Source organism: Phlebotomus papatasi, chromosome 1 (genome assembly GCF_024763615.1).
Source record: "Phlebotomus papatasi isolate M1 chromosome 1, Ppap_2.1, whole genome shotgun sequence".
NCBI lineage: Eukaryota > Metazoa > Arthropoda > Insecta > Diptera > Psychodidae > Phlebotomus > Phlebotomus papatasi.
In genome coordinates this window covers 15,193,887-15,217,784 of record NC_077222.1, presented here as the reverse complement: position 1 = coordinate 15,217,784, position 23,898 = coordinate 15,193,887, and the positions used below count along the sequence as shown (strand labels likewise).

The window sequence follows — 23,898 nt, the reverse complement described above, 5'->3', positions numbered from 1 at the left end:
CGAAGAAACTCTTTCTTTCTTTTATTGATTATCATCTTGTTTATATGCATATGTTGACTATTGAAAACTTTAAAAATATGCTAATATACCATTTGTGCCTTAAATGACATATCTTTGAAATATAACGGGATTAAAAGAATTTATTTCTACGTATTTAACCATTTTGAATTACTTTTCTAATTGAGGCAACAAACTTTTGGCGCATCATAAGTGATCAACTTTTGGCAAACAATTATTTTTTTATATGAAGTAAAATTAATTATGTCTTTTAAATACATAAATAAGATCTATGGATTACAGGCAACCAATTTGCAAAAAAAAAAATTTAAAAAGTTTTTTTTTCTACATTTTTTCCACTTGGTTTCCCGAACATCCCAGGTATATCGTCGGTTGCGTCTACCTCTGTCGTATCTGCATTTCTTTTGCGTCAGCATTTCACGCAAGAGGGGACGTCTGTATTGTAGCTTGCACCAAATGCATATACAAAACAAATGCAGATACGACAGAGGTAGACGCAACCGACGATATGTTGACAAACTTTTGATACCTACTGTATGTTCTGGGTATTTTTAGGTTATGCAATGTCCTTAATTTAATTTAATGAATTCTTTTTTCTAAACTTCAATTTAAAATTTATGTCTTGTTTTATTTAAGGACTGTAAGGGTTTTCTATAGCAAGATGTTAAATTTTGAAAAGCTCATATTCAAAGCTAGCTTTAAAACTTTAATATGCCAAAAATATTTGAACTGTTATGTTCTTCTTATTACGAAGGAAGTTTTACATCTAATTTTCTTATACTTCAACTCAGGTTCTTGATGTATCTTGGTGAAAAGTTACCACAAAACATTTTCCTTCCTTCTTTTTGGGCTAAGTATTTACAGCAACGGATAAAACTTTTTAGAATTTTGTTGTGGAATTGAGAAGAAATTAGAATATTGTGTTAGGGTGCGGTAAGAAAGACTAGGGCACAATCATATGATTTCAGAAGGTTTCATCCAACAAGGGTACGGATGAAAATGAATTTATGACAAAGCAACTGAAGGAAAGTGATAAACAAGAAGTTTCAAGTGTTTTCGATATCCCACCAGAGACATATTTATATCCCTTCTGGAGATGGGTGAAAATGTCGTTTGAGGTGTGAGAGATAAATTTTTTTAGGGAGGGGAGTGGGGTGTTGAAAAGTTTACAATTCATCTTTGCTTGTGTTTTTTCCACCATCTACACCCAGAACGTACAATTGAAATACAATTTGGGAAATTCTATTACAAGGGCAAGTTGACAGACTGAAAGGAGAAAAGAGGAATTATTTACAAATGTAATAAAGTGGATTTGGATTGCTTTTTAGTCAATGTTTTGCTGAGTAGAATTATTGTTCCTTTTGACTCACTTACTAGTCAAATATATGGAGGGGCTCCAAGCAATATTGGGTTGATATTGAGATGGGAATTTGGCGATGAGTCGAAAAAGTCTCCCACTCTTCTGATAAAATATGATGATAATATGAGTTATGAAAGTAGGTCAGGCAAAATATATAAAAGCCAATGGGTGCACTATTTATCGTGATTGGAGGATCCGAAATACGACAAATTGCTTGGGATGTTGTAAAAATCAAATCAACACCAATATAGATTATCTTTTGCTTATTCCTTATTTTTCAAATTATTCATTTATGATGTTGACTAGTGTTTGAAATATGTCCTTTATAGCTTTTGGTATTAACGAGCGTAAGGGTCAAACGGTTAGTGCTAACGATTTAAGAATGATTTTGGAAGGGGCTTACGAATCAGCTAGGGTAAGATGGGGTAATTTGGAATCATAATTCGGAACTTTAAGATTTTCTAACAGTTTTAAATGGTTAAAGAAAAAAAAACAACGGAGTAGTACTCTTGGATTTAAAGTCTTGCAATTCTTCGTAGTTTCCTTTTTCTCTTTGGTCATCTGAAACAGTGAGAAACTCAAAATTCCAATTCCACATTTTAATTGATTTTTTTCGGACTCCGATAGAGTCACCGAATCCAATGGAGTCGACAGGTCTGGAAATAATTAGTTGACTCTATCGAGGTCACACTGTATAATCTTCTGGACAGTGGAGCGGAACATTCCCGGTCAATTTCGCGATTTCAGCATAGCTCTGTTTTGGATTCTTCAGATAATTGTCAACTTTTAATCTTCGCATGGTCTACATCGTTTTGCAATTACTCAGCCAAAACTCAATATTTTTTAACAAGATTTTAACCAATAGAAAGCACATTAAATTCTCTTCAAACGCGACTGAAGAAAAAAAACAAAATCTATAGCCTACTGCGATTGATTTCATATCAAGCGTTGGTCAAAATTTTTCGTATAGGGGAAAATGGCCTGCCTTTGAATGCGGCAGCCTTTGAATGCTTCAATTTTTCTCTTATTTCCGAAAGGTAAAATTTTAATTTATTAATCAAAAATTATAGAAATTAGTTAATAGTATTAACTATAGTTCACAAAATAGAATTTTTGCTTTGAGAAATAATAAAAAAATCGAAGTATTCAAAGGCTGCCGCATTCAAAGGCAGATCACTTTCCCCTACACACTTTAGAAGGGGTTTTCGAAGACCTGAAGCCGTTATCTCAAACTCTGTGAGCTTTAGTTCTGGCGTAAGAGCCTCATGCGGGCCAGTGGATAGAGTAGTGGTTCTATGACTGTGAGGTCTCGGGTTCAAAACTGAGCAGCAGCAGAGAAAGATTTCTCATGTCATATCGGCTTTGAATTCGTCCAGCGAATGAATAGTAATGCCACTGGTGGCACATTAGCAAAAAAGTGAACTGCCTAAAAATAATAGAGGCTGGTACGAGATCGAGTTTCGGCATGAAAGTGGTACTTCAGTCGATACAAATATTCACTGTCACTGATCCCAAACACATACCGGGATGGGTTGCTGTGATCGGTGGCAGCCAAAATCTCGAAAGCCAAAATCCCGAAAACCAAAATCCCGAACGCCAAAATTCCGAAAAGGCCAAAATCCCGAAAGCCAAAATCCCGAAAGCCAAAATCCCGAATGTTCAAAATCCTAATAGGAATGAAATTATATGGAGGAAAATGTTTAGAATAATTTCCCAAGACACAGAAGATTTCCCTTTGCCTCTAGCAAGCGCGGGTGCAATCGTGGGAGTAGCTATAACACTTTTAAGAATTCGGGATTTTGGCGTTCGGGATTTTGGCGTTCGGGATTTTGGCGTTCGGGATTTTGGCTTCCGGGATTTTGACCGGGACCCTGCTGTGATATAGTAGCGGCACTGGTTGCCCACAGAGCTGTGATATGGTGCCGCTACCCATATCGGGGGATAAGATAGAATAGGAGTGGGGAAGCACACGGGCCCAATTGTGGCCTGGATGCATCGGTAATCTGAAATGTAGAACTGATCCCTGGAAAAATCTTATCTTGGTTCTGGCAGTCTGACGGACAAGCAGCATACGACATAGTTGTACTAAAATATGAAACCTTGATGATCCCTGATCATGAATACATTACAATTGTGCGTGAAAATTGTTCTTTCTCAAACCAGAATTCGCGTTTAACCTCTAATATAATGCCATGTAAATGTTTCATGTCTAACTGAATATTATTTAGAAGCTTAAGTATGTGATTTGAATTTTGATAAGGCGGAAAGCAATTAGACTGAAGTATATGTTAACTTGTGAATTTTATTGTTCGAACTCTACAGAGAGTTAGTGTGCCAATAAAGTTTTAAGACTGCAGCTATAAAACATTTTATACGTCTCCTATCCCCTCGTTGATGAAAAGTCACAATTTCAACTTAATGGACTTAGTAATATTGATTGACTATCTGACTCTCGGGAATACGATAAACATGCGTTTGTGACGTTGTCGTCCAGGGCACGAATCATCTTGGATTGTTTTTCGTTCCTTCTGAAACCCCTGAAGCCCTTTGGAGATTTATGCATGCGATAAATATTTAATTAAGTGTACTTCTTTTAACATGGCATGAAGTACTGTAGCACTATTCCCTAGTTTTGCGAAAATTCTGAAGTTGACTCATTGGTTTTAAATAAATATTTTGCATTTTTGCAAAGTGACGTGAAGTCTTTCGTATTTAAGGTGGAGGAGTCGTTGATAGAATTAAATATATAACACTATCTTATACTCTAATTTTATAAAGTTTTTTTTTCTTGTCCGAATACAAAGTGTAAACGATGAGTAATAAACCTATAATTTCCAGGGGAAACTACTCAGAACCAAAACAACTCTTTTGCAATTATTTTTTTTTTTATAAATCAAGTACTTAATCTTTTCAATCCCGGTTTTAAGCACTACTTAAAAAGTTTCTTAAAGAGCATTGCATTGACTAAGATGCTCAAAGACGTGAAGTATAATTTGGTTTATTACATCTTTCTTGGAGCATTATTCAATTTTCAGAAGATTTTACGGAAATTGGAAAAATAAAGAAGGAAATTAAATTAATTGCTTTCTCAAAGTTAAATATAATATGTTTAAATTGATATTCAACATGTATGATGTTTTAAAAGAGGATGACTTGAGAAATGGATTCCCGTCCTCAATTAATTTCCATTCTTATATTGCTGGAATGCCTAAAGGGGTTGAAATGAGATTGAATGTATGTTGTATTTTTCAATCTGTGAAAGATGAATTGAGTTGAACCATGAGAATGTGAATTCAAAATGCATTGGATATATAAATTGCATGAGACCAAAAATGATTAAAATTTAAAGGAGTTCATGTAAAGTTCTTCCGTTTCTTCCGGAAACCTCTACTGTACTCGTCTGCTCTATCCTACATTTTAAGGTGGGTTAATTTATGATTTTACGTGAGCGCTTCTGCAGTATTCTACCATGGGAATATGTGAGGGTGAGATGGCAAAATTGTTTGGGTTAAGGGATGATGCAGGATATATGTAAGAATGAAAATACAAACTGGTAGAGAAGGAAGCATCATTCTTGCCATGTGAATTGGGTGGGAAAATTGGTGGTGAGTTTAGTACAAGATAAATGAAATATCTTTGAGTTAAATTAAATAATAATTAAAGTTTTGAGCAGAAAATCAATACTTTTGCGTGTGGTAAATATAAAAATTAATTTTTTTTAGAGTGAAATGGGACACTTTTGTAAAATAACAGTGGGGTAGTGACGGAACAAAGGTGAACATGAGTAAGGAAAATCAGTGGTAACACGAGAAAAGGAGGTTATATTCAAATTTGTGCGGTTAGACGTGAAGGGTTGGAGGCAGAAAATTTATATGCAAAACACAAAGGACGATAATCCTCATGGAAAAATAACTTTAACATTAATTAGTGATGTTTATGTTGGGTCTGAGTGAGAGTGAAGAGAATCAGTATACAGAAAAGTTTATTAAAACATCCAATTTGTGTTTAATAATGCCGTACTAATCCCCAATACACAACTTTTCTCTCCTCACAAAACTGATTTTCCATTTAATGAAAACACCGTTGTTGCTTCAAATTCCTCAACATAACTCAACATTTGATTTATTTTCATTGTTATTATAGGAAAATACTGCTGAGTATTTTTACTCCTGTCAAATTTTAACTCTCATCTGTGTTACATATTAGAATTCTTCCCGTTCTTGTCTGAATTTTGGAAGTGGGGTAAAAGGTTTAGATAGGGTAAGTGTACCAAATCTCGGCCAGCTTGCAATTTCGGCCACGTCTTTTGTTCCTAAAAATTCCATAATTTTATAGTTTTTACATACTCTAGAGATTATACAATGCAAAAGAATAACAAAAAATGTAGCTTCGACAAACGCGATGACGTCAAAAAGGCATTGGAAGAATTCCTGAAGGGCAAGGAACTATGAGAATGAAGGTGGCCGAAATAGGGCACCAAAGCTATGTCTACATTTTTATTCATTTTGAAATGCATGAAGAATAATTTTGAAGAAAATAAAAAGGATAAACTGTATACAAGTTTCTAAGCAACACTCCTTAAAAAGAAGTAACAAAAAATTAAATTTGTATTAAAAATATTAAATTTCAAACTTAAGACTTTGGCGCTTGCAAGCAACTATGCCGAAATTTGGCACACTTACCCAACCATTGTGTATTTTTATTAAAATTTCCTAAAAACTATTAATTCTCTTCAGATTGAATTTTGTGATTGTGAACATTTTATTTTGAAACTATTTTACATTGAGAAGTACTTCTGGGGAAAGTGCCCATGCTTCGTACGATCCCAAGCTTCGTAATGACTAAATTTTTCTATGTTTCTAAATAATTGTGACTACGCAATATATTTTAAAAACTGGGCATTTTAAGTTTTTAGAAAGGTGCGATGAGTTAGTCATTACGAAGCATGTGATCGTACGAAACATTGGTCTCTTTCCCTACTTGTACTGAAAAGCAAGTTATAGATTATACATTGCTTAAATCATAGGTGAGCAAAAACCGTTTGAAACCGGAATAACGTCAAATGAAAATTGTACGTCAATGGTCAAGACATTACCTGGACAAACTTATTTTGACGTTTGTTCGGTTTCAAACGGTTCATGCTTACCGTGACTTAAATTTTAGTACAAATCGACGGTCCCAAAGAAGACTTTCAAAACGTAAATTTTCAAGAGAGAGTTTTTAAGTTTGAGGGCTAATATTGATAATTCTGAAGTCGTCGGGCTGAATAATTTGTTCTGAATTGGCATAATTTTTACATTAAATTATAATTGAACATTAAATATGAGATATGTATTTAGTACATGCATGTACTAAACTGAATTTTCACATTTGAAATTTTTTGTTAGAAATAGAAGAAAATCCCAGAAAAGGGAAGGATTAAAATCTGGCATATTCCTTCTCAGTGCACTCAATGGGTCAAGTGGAAGAGCACTCGCTCTATGATGCAAGTGTCCCGGGTTCGAATCCCCTTTAGGTTAACAGGAATTTTTCTGGCGTTAAAGGTCTTCGAATTGCATCCACTGAGCTTCACTGCACTTGATTCCACGGGGCATGGGTCTGACAACCCCATCCCTGTATAAGAAAAAATAATAATGAATGTCCCGAACTCCTCTTGTGGGAAGGCCTAGTTCCTTCATGGAATGTTGTGCCAGCATTATTATTATTATTAGCTTCGCACAAACATTTGTCTAAATTATTGTTCACCGATTTTGAAAATTCCTCACTGTTTTGGGTCACATTGTACTCTGGAATATTTGACACATCCAGGTATTCCATCAAAAGTTCGGATATTAACCTTTTTTTTTGGAAAAAATGGATTTTCAAGTGTCACAAAAACATGTATTAGAAAAATAGAATAAAATGAAACAACATCAACAACACAATATCAACAATAAATTAAAACACATGATACCTCTTACAAACAGTTAAAATAAGTAGACGAAAGTTCTGCCTAAAAAATGATGTGCAATTTTTTGTGTTCGGTGTAATGTTTCCGGAGAAAATGAGGCGTACATAGGTGGGAAAGCTTTGTAAGTAACTGAACAAACAGGAGCAGCTTTGTAAAAATCGCCACTAAATTTAATAATGGTGTAATTGATTCGGTTTGTGTGGCATTTAGTAAAAAATCTTGAAATTTGAACATAATTTTCCATACGAAGCTGCAAAAATTTCCCCTTACACTGAGACTATTGCCCTAGACACACTTACGACTTAAGCCGAGAGACGACTTATTGGTAAATGATGGAAATGTAGTTTGGGAAATATTTGTAACATAATTACGCTAAGCCGTCTCTCGGCTAATCCTCAGGTTTGTCAAGGCCCTAACAGACATATACTTACGCCCATCTCGTTCAGGATAGAGGACAGATATGCTCAAATTTCGCAGCAAACTTGTGATTAGCGAGTACCAACACCGGTCCTCTAATTTGATTGTCACACTTTGTGTATTAATTCTGTGAGATTTGAACAAGTTACCAACGTCGAACTTCTTTAGTGTCTTACTAACGTTTCGGAGCTTTATGACTCTCCCTTAGCTTCTCCAGGAAGGTAAAATACAGGGAAAACGGTATCAGGGGATTTTTTATTGTAACCTTTCACAACTATACGATGTTGACTTGACCATGCTCAGACTGAAAACCATGATTTTTCTCATATATACCAATGACCTTGAATCATTCTTTCAAATGACCTTTTCAATATAACATAAAAAAGGAAGAAGCAATGATAGTAAGTTTTACTTGACTTCTTGAAACGACTTTGTTCATTCAGTCTTAGACTAACTATGACCTAAATCTTACGAATTCAAGAATTTCGCAAAGAGGTTTTTTTTTTAAATCGACCTTACAATGTTTTATGGAATTGAAGCTCTTTCCGCGATGACTAACAAAACCAACCAATTAATTTCTTTTCATTGATGTGGGACAAGTCTCTACAGCAATGGCTACTAAGAAGTGGCAGTGTTGGTTATTCCACTTCTGAATTTTGTAGTTCAATTTATTTGGGCTGTAGTGGTACTTATGAAGTCTTTATGGCTTCTCAATAAGTACCAACTTCCTCCTCTAATTATGTACTGAAACCCATCTCACCCTCACTCTTTTCCACTATGTTAATGTGGCAAGATACGTTTCTAAGAACTAATTATAAGAGGATTGTGTATTTTAATCGTATAAAATCTTGAATTAGAACATTCCTTCATCCACGGTAATTGCCTGTTGATGTTCCAGGCATAAAATACAGTGATTGCCATAGTGTTGATCGTTGTGAGTCATAAATGCCTTTCTCGTTTATGAATTTCGCATAGAGCAATTCTGATGATACCTTCTGTGATGGACATTCCATAATGGTTTCTGCGAAAGTGGAAGACACAATGTGAGGGAGTTATTCTGGGGTGTTTTCCGGGCATATGGGACGAAAGTATACTAGCATTAATAGAAACTACCAGTGAACCACAAAACATTGTGGCATTTCTGCTGCTGTTGTTTTGATGACAACGACAGCGACAATGATGTAGCAAACTGTCCCTGTGCGGTTAACCACGGCACAGACTTTTCCATCCTTTGACATATTGCGTTGAAAAGGGCACATATGGGGAGAATCCCCTATATCTCTGAGGCGACACAAGACAATCCAGCCAGTATGACTAAAGGAGCAAAAGAAAAAAATGTATAAAGCCAAATACATTCGCGACGGGTGCTTTGGCGAAAAGCTCATCCTGGGCAGATTTATATGATGAAAAATTTAATTTCGTTTTTATGGACGTGTATGTACTATATGGGACAAGTCATAAATTTCACCGTCGCACACATTATTAAAAGAGCTCCAAGTGATGTCAAGAGGAAAGTTTTGCCATGAAGAGAAACGAAAAGCAGCCACAGCATTGCTGTAAATGCATTATATAAGCCATACACATAGGCTGAAGGTGTCGTATGTGAGGCGCTTCTTTGTCCCTGCAGAATACCAAATGGCAGGGTAGTCTGGTGCCCTCAAAGTTGCTGCATTGAATTCCGAAAAGACATCCCATTCCCAGTCACCCAACCACGGTACTCTTGGGGATTTCAGGGTTACTGAGCGTTGATTCCTCTCCGCCACATATGAGACAAGTCGATGGTGGGCTACATTAGGGGGGCTAGGGGTTGCCTTCAGGAAATCGAGCGACCACATTCTCTAGAGTCGAGTTAATGAATTTAGTGCCACTTTCACGCGCACCAAATGGGACTGTGAATTGTGGTGCTCATGATGACAAAACCACACCAAGTAAGTGTGCCCTCGTTACTAGCTAATCACATGAACAAGTAACCCAATTTGGTCATCCCCATCATCCAATTAACTTCTAATATATTATCCTAATAAACAAGACGTGTACATATTTGCTCCCTTATATTTAAAATATTCTCTGTTATTCTGATATAATGTATATGGTTGCACTTCCACATAGCATATGAGACACCCACAATGCCAGACACAATAATAAGATTTAATTATTGGGGAAAACAGGGTAGCGGAAGGCTATGAGGTTTCGCACAAACTTTAGCTTCGAACACTTCATATTTTTCACATATTTCTTAAATGAATCTGACCTATCTAGGAATATTTTAATAGCTAGTCTTAAGTCACTAATTTCCTGAAAAATACAGGTCAGTTTCATTAAAGGAAAATGAGTAATTTATGAAGTATTCAAAATCGGAATATGCGAGAAGCCTGACGGTCTTCCCCTGGATCTCGCTGTTTTCATTTGTACTATTAATAAATACTATTAGGTCTTCTCTTACGCAAGATTTGATTCAGAGATGAAATTGTAGGTCTCATGCCCTGCTGAATTATGCCCAGTTAAGCTTACCGAATACGGTATGAAAGCTTGCGATTTCAAAAAGATTCTAGGGACTTATTAATTTTATTCATTGGATTTACATGGCCCGTGTGGTTGGGGTTCCGATAGGATGCGTCTCAGATGGTGGATAGGCAAAAGGCTAGAATTCGTCCTAGATTCGATTATACTTCGTTTAGAATTTGATATAGGCATTCGCATTTTTGCGTTTACGAGTCATTAGAGAATATTAAACCGCGGACCACCCCAACAACCGTGTTTCCTAGGTAAGGAGGCCTATTATCTTAGACTTGCACCCTGTTTTACAGAATTCTGCTTAAAAAAAGTGATATCAGGTTTGGCGAACCTATAACGACGATAACAGCACTTCAAGATGGTTTCATGGAGTGAAAATAAAAAGCCATGCAATCTATTATAAAGAAGAAGCGAACTTGGGGCCAACCTCGGTCAAAGTGTCTGAAACAAATTCAGGATCTTGCTTTGGGTGTCTTTGGATCGACTTTGAGCACCTTTCTGAAAATGTTTTCTGAAAAACGATCCACAAGCGTGGGCTGCTGACCTGAGTGTCCTCGAAGATCGAGTTACTCGCTACTGTTCTCCAATTCCGCACCCCTAATTAGCTGGCGTCCTGGTCCACGCCGTCGGTCCATCTGAGGCTGGGTCGGCCTCGCCTTCTCGTAGCATAAAGTCCCCCCTAAAGACTTTCCAGGCTGGGTCGTCCTCATCCTTGCGAACCAGATGACCAGCCCACCGGAGCCTATTGAGGCGTATTTGCTTGACGACAGTTACCTCTCGGTAGCGCTCATACACCTCATGGTTGTATAGGCTCCGGAATCGTCCCTCCTCACACATGGGGCCAAAAATCCGTCGTAGGATCCTCCTCTCAAACGCGGCCAAGAGTTGGCAATTCTGTTTGCTGAGGACCCACGTCTCAGACGAATACGTGAGGACTGGCAGGATCATAGTCCTATACAGCAGTAGCTTAGTCTTTATGCTTAAGTTTCTGGACCGGAAAACTCTTGATAGACTGAAATAGGCTTTGTTGGCTTTCAGCAGCCGTGCGCGGACTTCTGTTGAGATGTTGTTGTCAGCTGTGATTGTTGACACAAGGTACACGAAGGAGTAGACAACTTCAAAGTTGTAGTCCCCCATCGGGAGCCCTGTTTGACCGATGCTCTCCGTAGACGTTTCCGGAGTTGCTGCTGACGAGGCCACCATGTACTTCGTTTTGCCTTCATTTATCTGTAGCCCCAGATTTCGTGCCGCATGTTCAATCTGGATGAAGGCTTCCTGTACAGCTCTGGGACTGCGCCCCATAATGTCAATATCGTCAGCATAGGCTAGGAAATGAAATAAAAAATACTTAATTATACGGAAGATAAATTTCCCTTTGGTTTCAATAAACACGGGTTCAGTCGTGGAAGTAACTTTGACACTTATGAATTTGGAATTTTGGCTTCAGGATTTAGACCGCGACCCTCCAAAAACACTTTATTTTAAAATAGATCTAGGTGATTTCGTTCACTTTTTGGATAAATTTTGACGGTAGTTCAGCTGAACATTTCGTCTAGACTCCTAGGACTCCTATTACCCCCTATGACCGGTTAAATCATCACCGTGAATTATACGAGATCAAAGGTCAACCGACTTAGATTGCTTGTGTTAAACTAATTTGGTCTTATTTGAAATGTCTTGAAATTTCAAACCCGACTGCATCGGCCCTAATCGTTAATATTTTTTCAACAATTATTAATATTGCCTCAAGTTTAAAGGTTATTGGTTTTGAAAATATCCTCTTCTGATCACTATTTAAATTCAAGATGGTTTTCTGTTATTTTCTTGGTTATTTTATAAACAAATTTAAATAGATATTTGATTGTTATACTCCCAAAAAATTGTGAAAAGCATATTTACAAGGTGAGTTCGATCAGTCTGCAAAGTCTGGAACGCTTTGCCATACCTTTTGAACAGCAGTTAGACAGTTAAGTCAAATTTCAGTTATTGTTTTTGTCTCTGATGTTCAATATGTTAAGCATAGAACATTCTAGTCTTAAATTATGAGGATTGTTACAGCTAAGAAAATAACGTAGTACAAAAAATCTTGTGTCAGCCATGATGCAAGTCGGCAATAAAATGTCAAGAATTTTACGTTATTAATTTTCGAGCTTTGCATTATATATAGCCCTTATTATCTCTTGGGAAGATGTTACCCAAAAGCCTTAGATTAATACGTCCATAGTCCTAAAATAGTTAAGACCGTAATTATATATAAGACATATAATAAGAGCCTTCTCTTTGCACAGAAGAAACACTAATATCATTGACCTTTCTTCTCACATAATTCATTCTGGATGTGTATTTGGCATTAAAGAGTAATGGGTGCATTGATATGAATTCTCATAAATTCTGAGATCACATCAGATTAACATTATAAGATAAAATTAGGAATTATAATTTAAGAGATATTTCCGAGTATCTCATAATTTATGTGAGCTTTCTGACGACATTGCATGGATTGCAATGGGAAACAGTCCATCTCAATGGAGAAGGAATCTTCGGGATCCTTGTATAAGGAATAATGTATACTCCATTCGTATATAAATGATGGTTTGGTGAATTCTTAGCTCTGTGGAGCAGCATAAAGAGGAATTATGAGGAAGAGCATGAGTTGAAAAAGTTTATGCTATCCCCTTAAATTGCCTCAAAATGGGAAGAATGGGACAACATGGGTTATATAGAAAGTTAAGAAGTTGCTAGGGTATTTCTGCTTATTGCATTGTGAGTGTTGGGATGACAGCAGAAAAAAAATGTAAAAGATACTGTGGAATGATATAAAGTATTTATACTTTAAAATGCAACGATGCTTTTAGAAAACTTTATGACTTTTGTCTCGAAGCTTTTCGTCGTTCGCCCTCCATGGGTATAAATCAATTCGAAAGCCATTAACGTATGGCTGCTTCTGTCGGATGAAATTTTTCTTCTATTCCACCCTCAGCCGCGTGTCTGGGTATTTTTTCCCCAAGGACCTCTTTCATCCTGCACCACTTCTGCGGTCCCCTATGCTTCCGCTGCTAGGCGAAAATGTAAAGCTCCTCAGACAACTTCCGCTACATTGTATAAATCACTGGCATTGACAGCACAAACACAAGACGAGTCGCAGTTTATGGGTGACACTGTGAGTGGGAGCAATTGATGATTTACAAGTAAAATGATTAGATTGTGTTGCACATGATGCTTTGGTTTGGCATAGGAGGAATACTGTGACTGACATTATCCATCTCTGCTGAAAGTATTTCTTGTGACGAACGATACAATCACTTTCCGGCTATATAATTCATGTCACTTTCTCTCCATGCCCGTATTTTTAGCTCGTCTTTCTCAGTGATAGCTTTTGAAATCTTCCCATGCATACAATTGCTTTCGGTTAGAAGTTTGGATAGAAGTTTTAAGGATGTCTGATTAGGACATTACACGAACTTTTGATAGCTGTTGGAGACATGCAAAATGAAATGAAGGCTCTTTAGAATGAAATCTTTGTGTCTTATGAAAGTCTTCCGTATTCTACGTTTTAAGTTAATTTCCGCATATGAAGATTTGAGAAGTTGATCTAAATTTTCACGCCTCTACTTCTTTAACTTTCAGATATTCACATTGAAGTTTCAGATTCTAAAGCAAAAACTCTGGCTTTAAAGTGTTGCATATCTTAAGTCCTCTAAATGGTCCTTAGTTATAGTCTAGTAAATTTATTAAAGCAATAATTGGTTTTAAAGGTGATAACATTCCAAATATACCAAATGCTTCATGTCTTGTGAATTCAACAGTTAAAGCCTTTAATAATAAGAATAATAATAATAATGTTGGCACAGCATTCCATGAAGGAACTAGGCCTTCCCACAAGGGGATTTCTAGACATGCATTATTATTTTTTCTTGTACGGGAATGTCACTGGATGCAATCCGAACACCTTTATTGTTAGAAAAATTCCTGGTGATATATAAGGGAGTCGAACCCGGGACTCTTGCATCATAGAGCGAGTACTCTACCACCTGACCCATTGAGTGCTCGCGAGGCAGATTAGCTGTGCAAAACTAGAATCAAAGTGTCCGAAATTACCAGCAAGGTGTTCAAAATTAGAGCCAAATTCATCTCTACATTTTAAAGCCTTTAACAAGCCTTAGAAAAGATTTCCTAGAAAAGCTATGCAAGCTATGCAGCGAACCCGAACATCTTCCTGAAGTGGCAGAGTCATGGGCTCGCGACCCCAATAGGGATAAGTGGTTGAAAACGATGATGATGATGATCAAACTTTAAAAATTTGTAAAATGTTCCACAACTAGAGCCTGGGCTATTACTTTTCAGGTTCTTTTCAGTTCCTGAAATGAACGGATAAAAGTTTTTGTTTTCAAAGCTAATGATGCGATACGAGTAATGGTTCACATGAGTCCTAGAGATTTAGGCCAGTTCCCGCAAGGTTTCGAAATTCGAAATACAAGCAAATTGAAACCTTTTCAAAATGATGAATAAATTGTCCTTAATCCTAATCCAAAGTCTCAATTCCCTAAAATTTAGAAATACTAGATCATCTATTAAGTTTTTAGCATTTTTTGATAAAATAAATATAAAAAATTCAGATGATATACAAAACCTAGTTTATTCAAAGTATTGACTCCCGCTAGTCACATATTTTTACCATCTTTTTGGTACACCGGGTAGACCGCGACGATGAAACGAGTGTTCTTTGGACCCAAAACCTTTTAGGGTAACTGCACCACATTTCGGCATAGTTGCATGCAAGCGCTAAAATCCTAAGTTTGAAATGTAATATTTTTAATATAAATTGATTTTTTTGTTAATTCTTTTTAAGGAGTGTTACTTGGAACCTTATAGATAGTTTATCATTTTTGTTTTCTTCTTGTTTTCATTTTTATTACATTTTAAAATGATTAAAAATATGGGCATAGCTGTGGTTAATATTTCGGTCACCTTGATTCTTATATTATCTCGCCATTCCGGAATACTTTCTCAGTCTTTTTCACATCATCTCGCTCGCCGAATCGACATTTTTGGTTTTTTTTGCATCGTAAAACGTATAGAATATGTAAAAATTAAGAAGTCATGGAAATTTGAAGAACAAAATAAGTGGTCGATATTGCAAGCCGGCCGAAATTCGGCACAGCTACCATATCCACACAATTTCTCACTTCTTCAACATTGACTAAGTATGGACTAGGTATGTCATTCACTATCGATCAGAACAATAGATAATCGAAAGGGACTAGGTTTACAGAATACAGCGGAGTCGGTAGCACATTTCTATTCAGCGTTTTTAGGTTGTGCCGAAACATAAAAGAGTACATAGAAAAAAAATATTCGTAAATGTTTGTAAATTCCTATGGGGGAGTTACGAAATGCTCGTGAATCGTATAAGCCACAAACAAGTTCGTAAAAGTTTGTAATTTTTTTTTACAAATAGTGTTCGTAACATGATCATTTGACGAGCATTTTTTGTACTTTTATAAAAATTTCTTCGTAAATGTTCATAAACACACAAAAAATGTTCGTAAAATTTTGTCATTTGTTTGTAAATGTTGGTAAAATGTTCGACAGGAATACAAACATTTACGAACAAATGACAATATTTTAGAAACATTTTTTTGTGTGTTTACGAACATTTACGAATAAATGTTTGTAAAAATACATAAACTGCTTGTCAAGTGATCATGTTACGAACAATGTTTGTGAAAAAAGTACAAATTTTTACGAACATATTTGTGGGTTATACGTTTCACGACTATTTCGTAACTCCCCCATAGGAATTCACAAACATTTACTAACATTTTTACAAAATATTTTTTTCTGTGTAATAGCATCGAGCGTTGTCGTGTTGCAATGTAACTCATTTTATAGCAATACTTAGTTTAAATTGATCAGTTTGTGTTACAGATGTCGATTGACAGTTTCGCTTAGTTTCAACAGCTCATCATTGCTCATGATGCATAATTCCCCGTTGATCCCACCAAACGCTAAGCATTGCCTTGTTTCTTAAGTCATTGGGCCATGATGTTCGAATTTGTTGCTTCTTACTTTAAGGACGAATGGGACACCGGTGTCCCAAAAACAAAAACATTTTTTCTTGACTATAGAGGGTTATTTTCTTCTGTAAATAGTCCGAAAAATTAGTTTTATTTTTAGGATACCGGCGCCCCATTCGTCACTAAAGGGTTAAGTGGCCACCTACGGCCCTTAAAAAGACAAGGCCTCCTCTCAGCATTCGTAACAATCTTGCTTTTTATGGGGAGAGGTTGTTAGGAGGACCAAAGTAGTCATAAAATTAGCGTTATGGAGCCGTCGTAAGGAGGTACCATGAGCACTTGGCAGGTTACCAGACAGTTGCAACATTGAAGGACCAATGCCCCCCTATACGGGTTTCAGACCTAAGACTTAGCCATATGGCCTTACTGTTATAATTCCTTCTCAGTCATGATATTTAGGAAAATTTAACTTAGGATTGGATTATTAATAATGTATGATTTATTAGATTCTAGAAAAGCAATAAAATTGGTTGCAATTTATGATTCTTGAGACCTACGGGAACTGGGCTAAACCTGTAGTCTGAAGACCGTTCTACCCTGACCCTTTTGATGCTTCGTCAGATGAAAGTTACAACGTTTTGTGTTTGGTTTGGTGCACTTGAACCGTACCTATTTCTCATTATTTACTAATTCGATGTTGTTATCTCTTTCTTCCATACCCAAATCGCAAAATTTCGGAAGTGAATTTTTGAATGTTCAGTTCTCAGTCAGACAACTCACGCCGCGCTTATTTTCCTTTTAGTTTTTTTTTGGCAATATCAATTGTATTTGGACCTTTTGCCCTTTGTGTCGAAATCGTCATTTGTGAAGGATTCAAAGTAATTTTTAGAGGTGGTGATTGATGTTTATGTTCGCTCACTGAGAGAAATCCGAAAAAGTTAAAATAACATTCCGGAAATGTTAATTTTACCTTGCAGTATTGATCCTAAATCGGTGTAAATATTACCCTTCTTAGGTGTATTCTGGGTTAAAGTTACACTTTTCATGTTAATTTTACCCTTAAAAAGGTGTAAAATTAACATTAAAAAATGTTGATATATTTTTATACCTAAAAAGTGTTAAAGTTATGAGGAAAAAAAGTTAATCGCACCCTCTTTTTTTCTCAGTGCTACATATTTAAATTAATTGTATTAAAAGTAACAATATATTGTTGTATTCCTAAGATTAAGGCTTTATGAGATTCTTGAGGTAATCGGAGGCATGATTGCATATTCAACCATCCTCGATGCATAGAATTTTACTCCTTAAGACTTTGCAATAATTCTTGAGAACCAAATACCCAGTTCACTGGAGTCAATTATTTCCTTATTACTTGATGGTTTACCTCATTGTAGAGCTTATACCTCATGGATATACCAGGCTATGGCCCTCACCATCCTTCCTGACATATGAAGTCAAAAATTTGTTGTAGAATAACCCCCCAAAAACAAACCTCAGAGTTCACTGAAATAAAATTTAGGATTGCAAAATAAGCACTCGATTTGATATCTATTTTTTTTAAATGTTTGTATTGTCTTGTCCTTCCTGTAGATCCCGGATTTTCTTCGGGGAGTACATGAGGGAGAGATGTCGCGACGAATTTTATGCAATACCAACAACACCAGTGCCATCATCAACGGATTTGGATCACACATCTGTTGTATCGCCGACACCATCTCCCCAGCAGCAGCAGACATCACAGCAGCAACCACCACAGAACGTGCCCTCTGTTCTGTATACGGTTCAGAGGGTGGTCACTACCACGTCACAAATTCAACAAGCAGCAGGAGCGAATTATGCAGTTAACTCGAGTCTGTCGAGTGCATCCAACTTACCACGAAGTGATGTCGATTGTGGAATGCAGAATTCTCCAGGTGAGTACCTAACCCTTGTGCTCAATGTTTATATTGGGGGGAATATCAACCGCCCCACCTCAATATTATTTTGCTCCTCTTCATTAGTTCTGCCCAGAACACTAGCAATTAGACTCCAACTATACTCCTGCAGAGCAAAACCAATTGCATCTCAATTGATTCAATTCCATTCACACAAATTTCAGACCACGTGTCAAAGAGTTTATTCCCATTCTCTGAAATGGCTTTTAACATGAAAAACCTGGAACACAATAAAATTCCATGGGACTACTGAACGACATAGGGACGTCTATTGCCTTTTGTCGTACAATTAGTAGTCAATTTACGTTTTAGTGTTGTGAAATATTTTTAAAATGCATTTTAAATGTACCAGGAAGGTAATTAGAAGTTTTATTAAATGCTTTTATAATTTCTAAAATAGGACCTGATTAATTATTTTGGACCAATTTCCAAGTACTCAAAAAACAATCTGCAGCAAACGAGCTTTAATTGTGTTTTAGGATAATATTGCTATTCATATAGCATTATAATTTATTGTAATATTGCTGATTTTATCTAATAACGGATTTCCACTGATAATCGTATAAAGTTCACATGGAAAATTATTATTATAATGTTTCTATGGGCGAATTAGAGAAAGGTTTTTGAAAATATTAAAGCCTCTGAATCACTTTGATCCGAGCCAAGGGGTCAAGGATATTTCAAAATGGCCATAATCAGGGGCATGACGTTTCCTATGTTTCCCATATGTTTCTAGCGTGCCGAAAAAACTTTTGAGTTTATTAGCTGTTTTCTGTCATTGTAGAATGAATTATCAAAAAATACAAATACAAAATAAAAGCCAATTTAATATAGAATAGGCAACCGAAGACCCCAAATTGGCAACCTACGTAGTTTTGAAGATACCTCGTGAAATGTGTAATAAAACAGGGAAAAATTTACACTAAAACTGGTCGCAGTTTTCAGAGCTAATGTCACCCCCCTGGCCATAATTCTCTTTTTAACTAATCGGAAAAAATATGATTTTAAAGACCATTCCCAACAGAAAACTCGACGTTTTTTGGTGAATAAGAACAAGTTTTAGACAATACTTTTACAAGATTTTACAAGAATCTCTATGGCGACAGGGATAGTCAAATATCTTGATACTTTGCTATGTGGGGCAAAGATATTATACAAGATTATCGCTAGAGATTTTTTTGAGTCATCAAATTAATCATTAAAGTTATTTCATCATTAGGAAAATGATTTTTTATTAGAAGTGGAAGGTCATTAATCTTAACATGACACCCTTAAAAAGAGCTATTACCTGAGATTCTTTACAATCTCAGCTTTTGTTGTCCGAGGTGAAATTCTACCTCGTTATAGGGTAAATTAAGCTAATTGAAAACTTGCTCCAAATAGAAATTTTTCGCTACTCCAAATGGAGACGTCATTATTTTCACGATAAATGCAGTACTAAATTATTATATTTATATATTTTCTATACCACAGTTTCATTATTTAGTTAATTTTGCTCCAAGTAAAGCGAAAATCCATTCATATTCACAAATTTTAATTTGTTAATTTCTCAGAAAAATTAAAAGTGTACCTTTTCACCATCGAATTTTTCATCGATTGACTATGTTTTCCAATGAAAAACACAATGAGGTAACTGTTGTTTATTCGTTTTGTTTAATATTTATAACATATTTCTGGTTAATTTTAGTGAAATTAGGCGCTAATCTTTATTGTTAACGGTACGTGAAGTTTTCAAGTGAAATAATTACCTATTTCGTGAACAAAAAGGGTTTTCCTGAAGTGTCTGCAAAAGCTTCAATAGGAAACCCCGGAAATATGATTTTTTTTTGGAGAGATTTTTTATTGTTTTAGATGGGAAAGGTGAAAAGACCAGGAATAAGAACAAATCCTGCACTCAGGAGCCACTCAACAAGGTTTTGGAAGCCTTTCGTCGCGGTTTCACTTACACTGTTTGTCTCCAATTAGAAACTTTCCCTTGTCTCCATTTCGATTAATATGTTTCCAATAGAAGCATTTTGCATCGATCGTGCTCAAAATGTAAAAGTGGCGCCCTACTAAGATGCTCAGGAAGTTCTTTGAGCACTACTGACAAAGAATGTGAGGCATTCTTAGAGAAAAGGCTGTAAAACTTAGTAATTTCTTTATTTCTTGATCATACATCCGTTATCACTATACCATAGCACATTTTCACCTTGAAACATTAGCACAATACAGCAAATCTACTCTTATTGAATGAATTTGTGTGAAAAATGCTTTACAATTCAAACGCTGTATGCAAGATGTCAGCAACTTCCACTGATTTCCCCACATTTTTCCTTAAATTTGACCTGGTTCTATTGAAGACTTGTAAAATGCTCATAACTGTCTTAAAAATTTATAAATAAGCGTAAAATTCAGTCGAGATGAAGTTGGTAGGCGTTTCTTCATATACCGATTGGATATTAATAAGGAAGAAGAAGACGCGTTCAGCAGATTATATACAGGGACAAAATGGATTTTCGTGGGTTCGCGGCACAGCTACAGCGACCATCTTTGTATCTCTGGAATGGCGGTAATGGTGAACTACAGTAGAGTCTCGCTATAGGCCATCGCTCTATAGTCCACAATTTATCGACCGTTGATTTCAAAACACTGATTTTAAGTTAGGTTATATTTTTTAGTATGCGACATGCATAATTATTTTAATATTTTTGGCAAACTTTATTGAGTAGTTGTGATAATTGTGATCCACAATGAAGAGAGCAAGGACAAGTACCACAATCGCAAAGAAAGTGGAAGCCGTAGAGCAATTTCAATACTAAAAATCGTTGATAATTTTAAAAAATAACATGGACTATAGTGCGACCCAAGTGTCAAATTTGAAACCAAATATGGACTATAGCGAGACTCTACTGTATAATAAATTTCTAAACAAGATAAATTACTTAAAAAAATTATAATTACATAAAATAGAATTAGATAAATATGTATAAAAGCGAATTTTTTTTGTGATTCTTTTAATCATTCTGATTATGGTCTTATAACAGGTTCATATCCGTTTATAATATTAAATTTAGACTATTGTATAAGCATTCTCTCAGAAGATATATAGATGTTTTATGAGATTGTCTCATAGAGCTCTTCAGTTTCCTCTCACAGTAATGCTTATAGAGTCACTTGAGCCACTTAATGGTGCGCCATTTTTATATATAAAGGTCTCAACGACTATTTTAGGTAGTCTACAAGCGTTATTTAAGCAAATCGTTCTTTGAGACTTTCTGATAAGCTGTGATTCGAGAATTCTATAAGACTATATTGAGAAAAAAATGTTTCTTGGGAGAGGTCATCACACTTTATGACTCGGCATTGTTCGTAGAAAACATGCATGTTTCCTTTTCGTCTATATACATATAATTTTAATCTGTCAGGTTATTCATATTCTATATATTTCACTTGAAATTCAAATATTGCATTTTATTACCAATTTTGATTGAAAATTCCTGAATTACGCATTGCTACTGGAATGCTGCAGAATCAGCTTTAAATCCAATTTGCAAGCATTCTAAATTGATATACTCTGGTAATTCTAGCTACAAAGCTGATTTAGGATTACGACTGGTTTTGGGGAAATGTTCAATATTTATAATGTGGCTTGAGGTCCGTAAGAAATTTTAGGAAATTTTAAGCTTTCTATCGTGGAATTAAACTCTTTAATACTATTATATTATTTTTAAATTGAATAAATGTTCATTTTAATTGCACAGCCAATAGTACTACCACAATACAAGGCTCATACTAAAATAAATGCCATATTCAATCGATTTTAATCCAATTCCCATTCTGTGGCAATATCTGAAATTCTTTCAAAGTACTTGAACCGAAAGAGGTCATGAGGTTAGATCAAATATAGTCTCTCAGTTGATGATATTTCTCACAGATGTTGAATCGGTTGAGTACACAAACTTTATTCAGTAAAAACATTCTCCGTGAATGGAAGGAGTACCCACTGGAAGCTGCACTAGCTCAATCGATTTTGGTTTGACTCTACAATTCCACTTGAAAACTTATGACCTAGCCAGTAAACGCAGGAAGTTGCAAATCCAATCAGCTCACCATTCTGAATAAACACACATTAAGGGTGAATTGGGGGGGAATAAAGGGGAGAAAATCGTGGAAAGTCAACGTTTCACGAAAATCCCGGGCTAAATTAATGCTGTTCACGATTCAAATTAAGACATAGGTACATGCTGTATGTGGATTTTATATGCAAATTCAATTCCTACATATAAAGTAAATAAGATGAGGGAAAATCGAATTGAAGTCACTGATTGCTTCCCATCGTCAATGCGATTTTTCTCTTTTGCAAAAGAGACTTCGATTTGGATGGAACACGAACAGTTTTAGAAGATTCTTTCTTTTTTTTCCGTTGCTTTCATTCGGTGCAATTTATTTCACCATTTCCTCTAAATAAAATATATATCTGTATATAGTGTTCTACTATATAATATCAAAATTGAGAGCAAATTGAGAAAAAAACTTCAATTGCAGCTGTTTTTTTTTAGATTTGGAATTATGTCTTTTTCTCTATTGAATTTTATAATATTCAAACAAAAGTATAATCATGCTTTTTTTGGTTATTTTATTAAAATCACACTACAATTGGGGCAAATATCGATGAAGAGCAAAATCCAATAATCCGATAGAAGTTTCTCAATGCTGTGTGCTGTACCGTTGCATTACGATGAAAGATTATTCGAAATATCACGTAATCAAAGTTTTCACGAAGTTTCCCAGCGACTATTATGAAAGTAAGAACTTGGAGAACAGAAATGACGGAAGTTGAAATAAGAAAAAGGTCAGAATAATTGGATTAATAATTTTTTTTAATTTAATTTTTGTACAAGAACTCTTCGATTTAATTCACTGTTCTTATAATCTAATGATTCTGTTCATTAATTAAATTTACAGCTCTAGAGATAAACCTATAAGAAAGATAGAGCATTTTAATTCAAAAGGGACAGATAATCCTAACCGGCTTATGTAGGTGAGATTCTTAACGTGAGCTAACTCGGAGTGCATGCAAATTCGATTTAGAGCTGAAATTGTGAGTCGCCATTCAGTTATCTTGAATAAAATTCGTGAAATTATACAAATTTTGTATTTAAACCAAAATATCAAGGATTTGGATGAACTGACAGAAAAGTGATATATGGGTGAAATGTAGACCAGAATGTTCTCTATAATTTTCCCATAGAACATGATCTCATCGATTACTCAGAAGCCAAGATAAGCGAGGTTTTTTGTTTCTTAACTCGTTTTTTCATCCAGAGTTCCCCAAGTAGTCATTTGTTGAACTTCAACTATATCAAAGAATTGTTGTATTTTGTGGGACTTTCCATTTAAAACCCTATTTTAAGTGTCTTGGTGGAGTAGAGGCAGTCAAATTGGCATCTGAGTGATTTCAAAGCGTTATTATGGGAAAAATCAATTTTTTCACACTTAAACGGCAAAATCGGACTGATAGCGTGGTCTGAGTGGAAAATGATGTATGGACGAAATGTAGAGACAAATGTGCTCTACAATTATGTTGAAGTAATCATCAAAATCGGTTTAGCGACAGTCGAGATAATTGAGGTTATGTGATATTGAAATTGGTTTTTCGACTGTGGCGCCCCTGGTGTTGGTCCCACGAAGTTCAAATATTCTAGA

General features: G+C 35.6%; 1 protein-coding gene across 1 annotated transcript in view; it reads left to right on the top strand.

Annotated features, from left to right (window-relative positions):
• The window catches only part of LOC129800088 (FERM domain-containing protein 8), a 166,415-nt gene that overhangs the window by 29,841 nt on the left and 112,676 nt on the right, over positions 1-23,898 (top strand). The window contains exon 2 of the mRNA XM_055844463.1: positions 17,867-18,189. Coding sequence (XP_055700438.1) covers positions 17,867-18,189 — 323 coding nt within the window. The remainder of the gene's footprint in view (positions 1-17,866; positions 18,190-23,898) is intronic.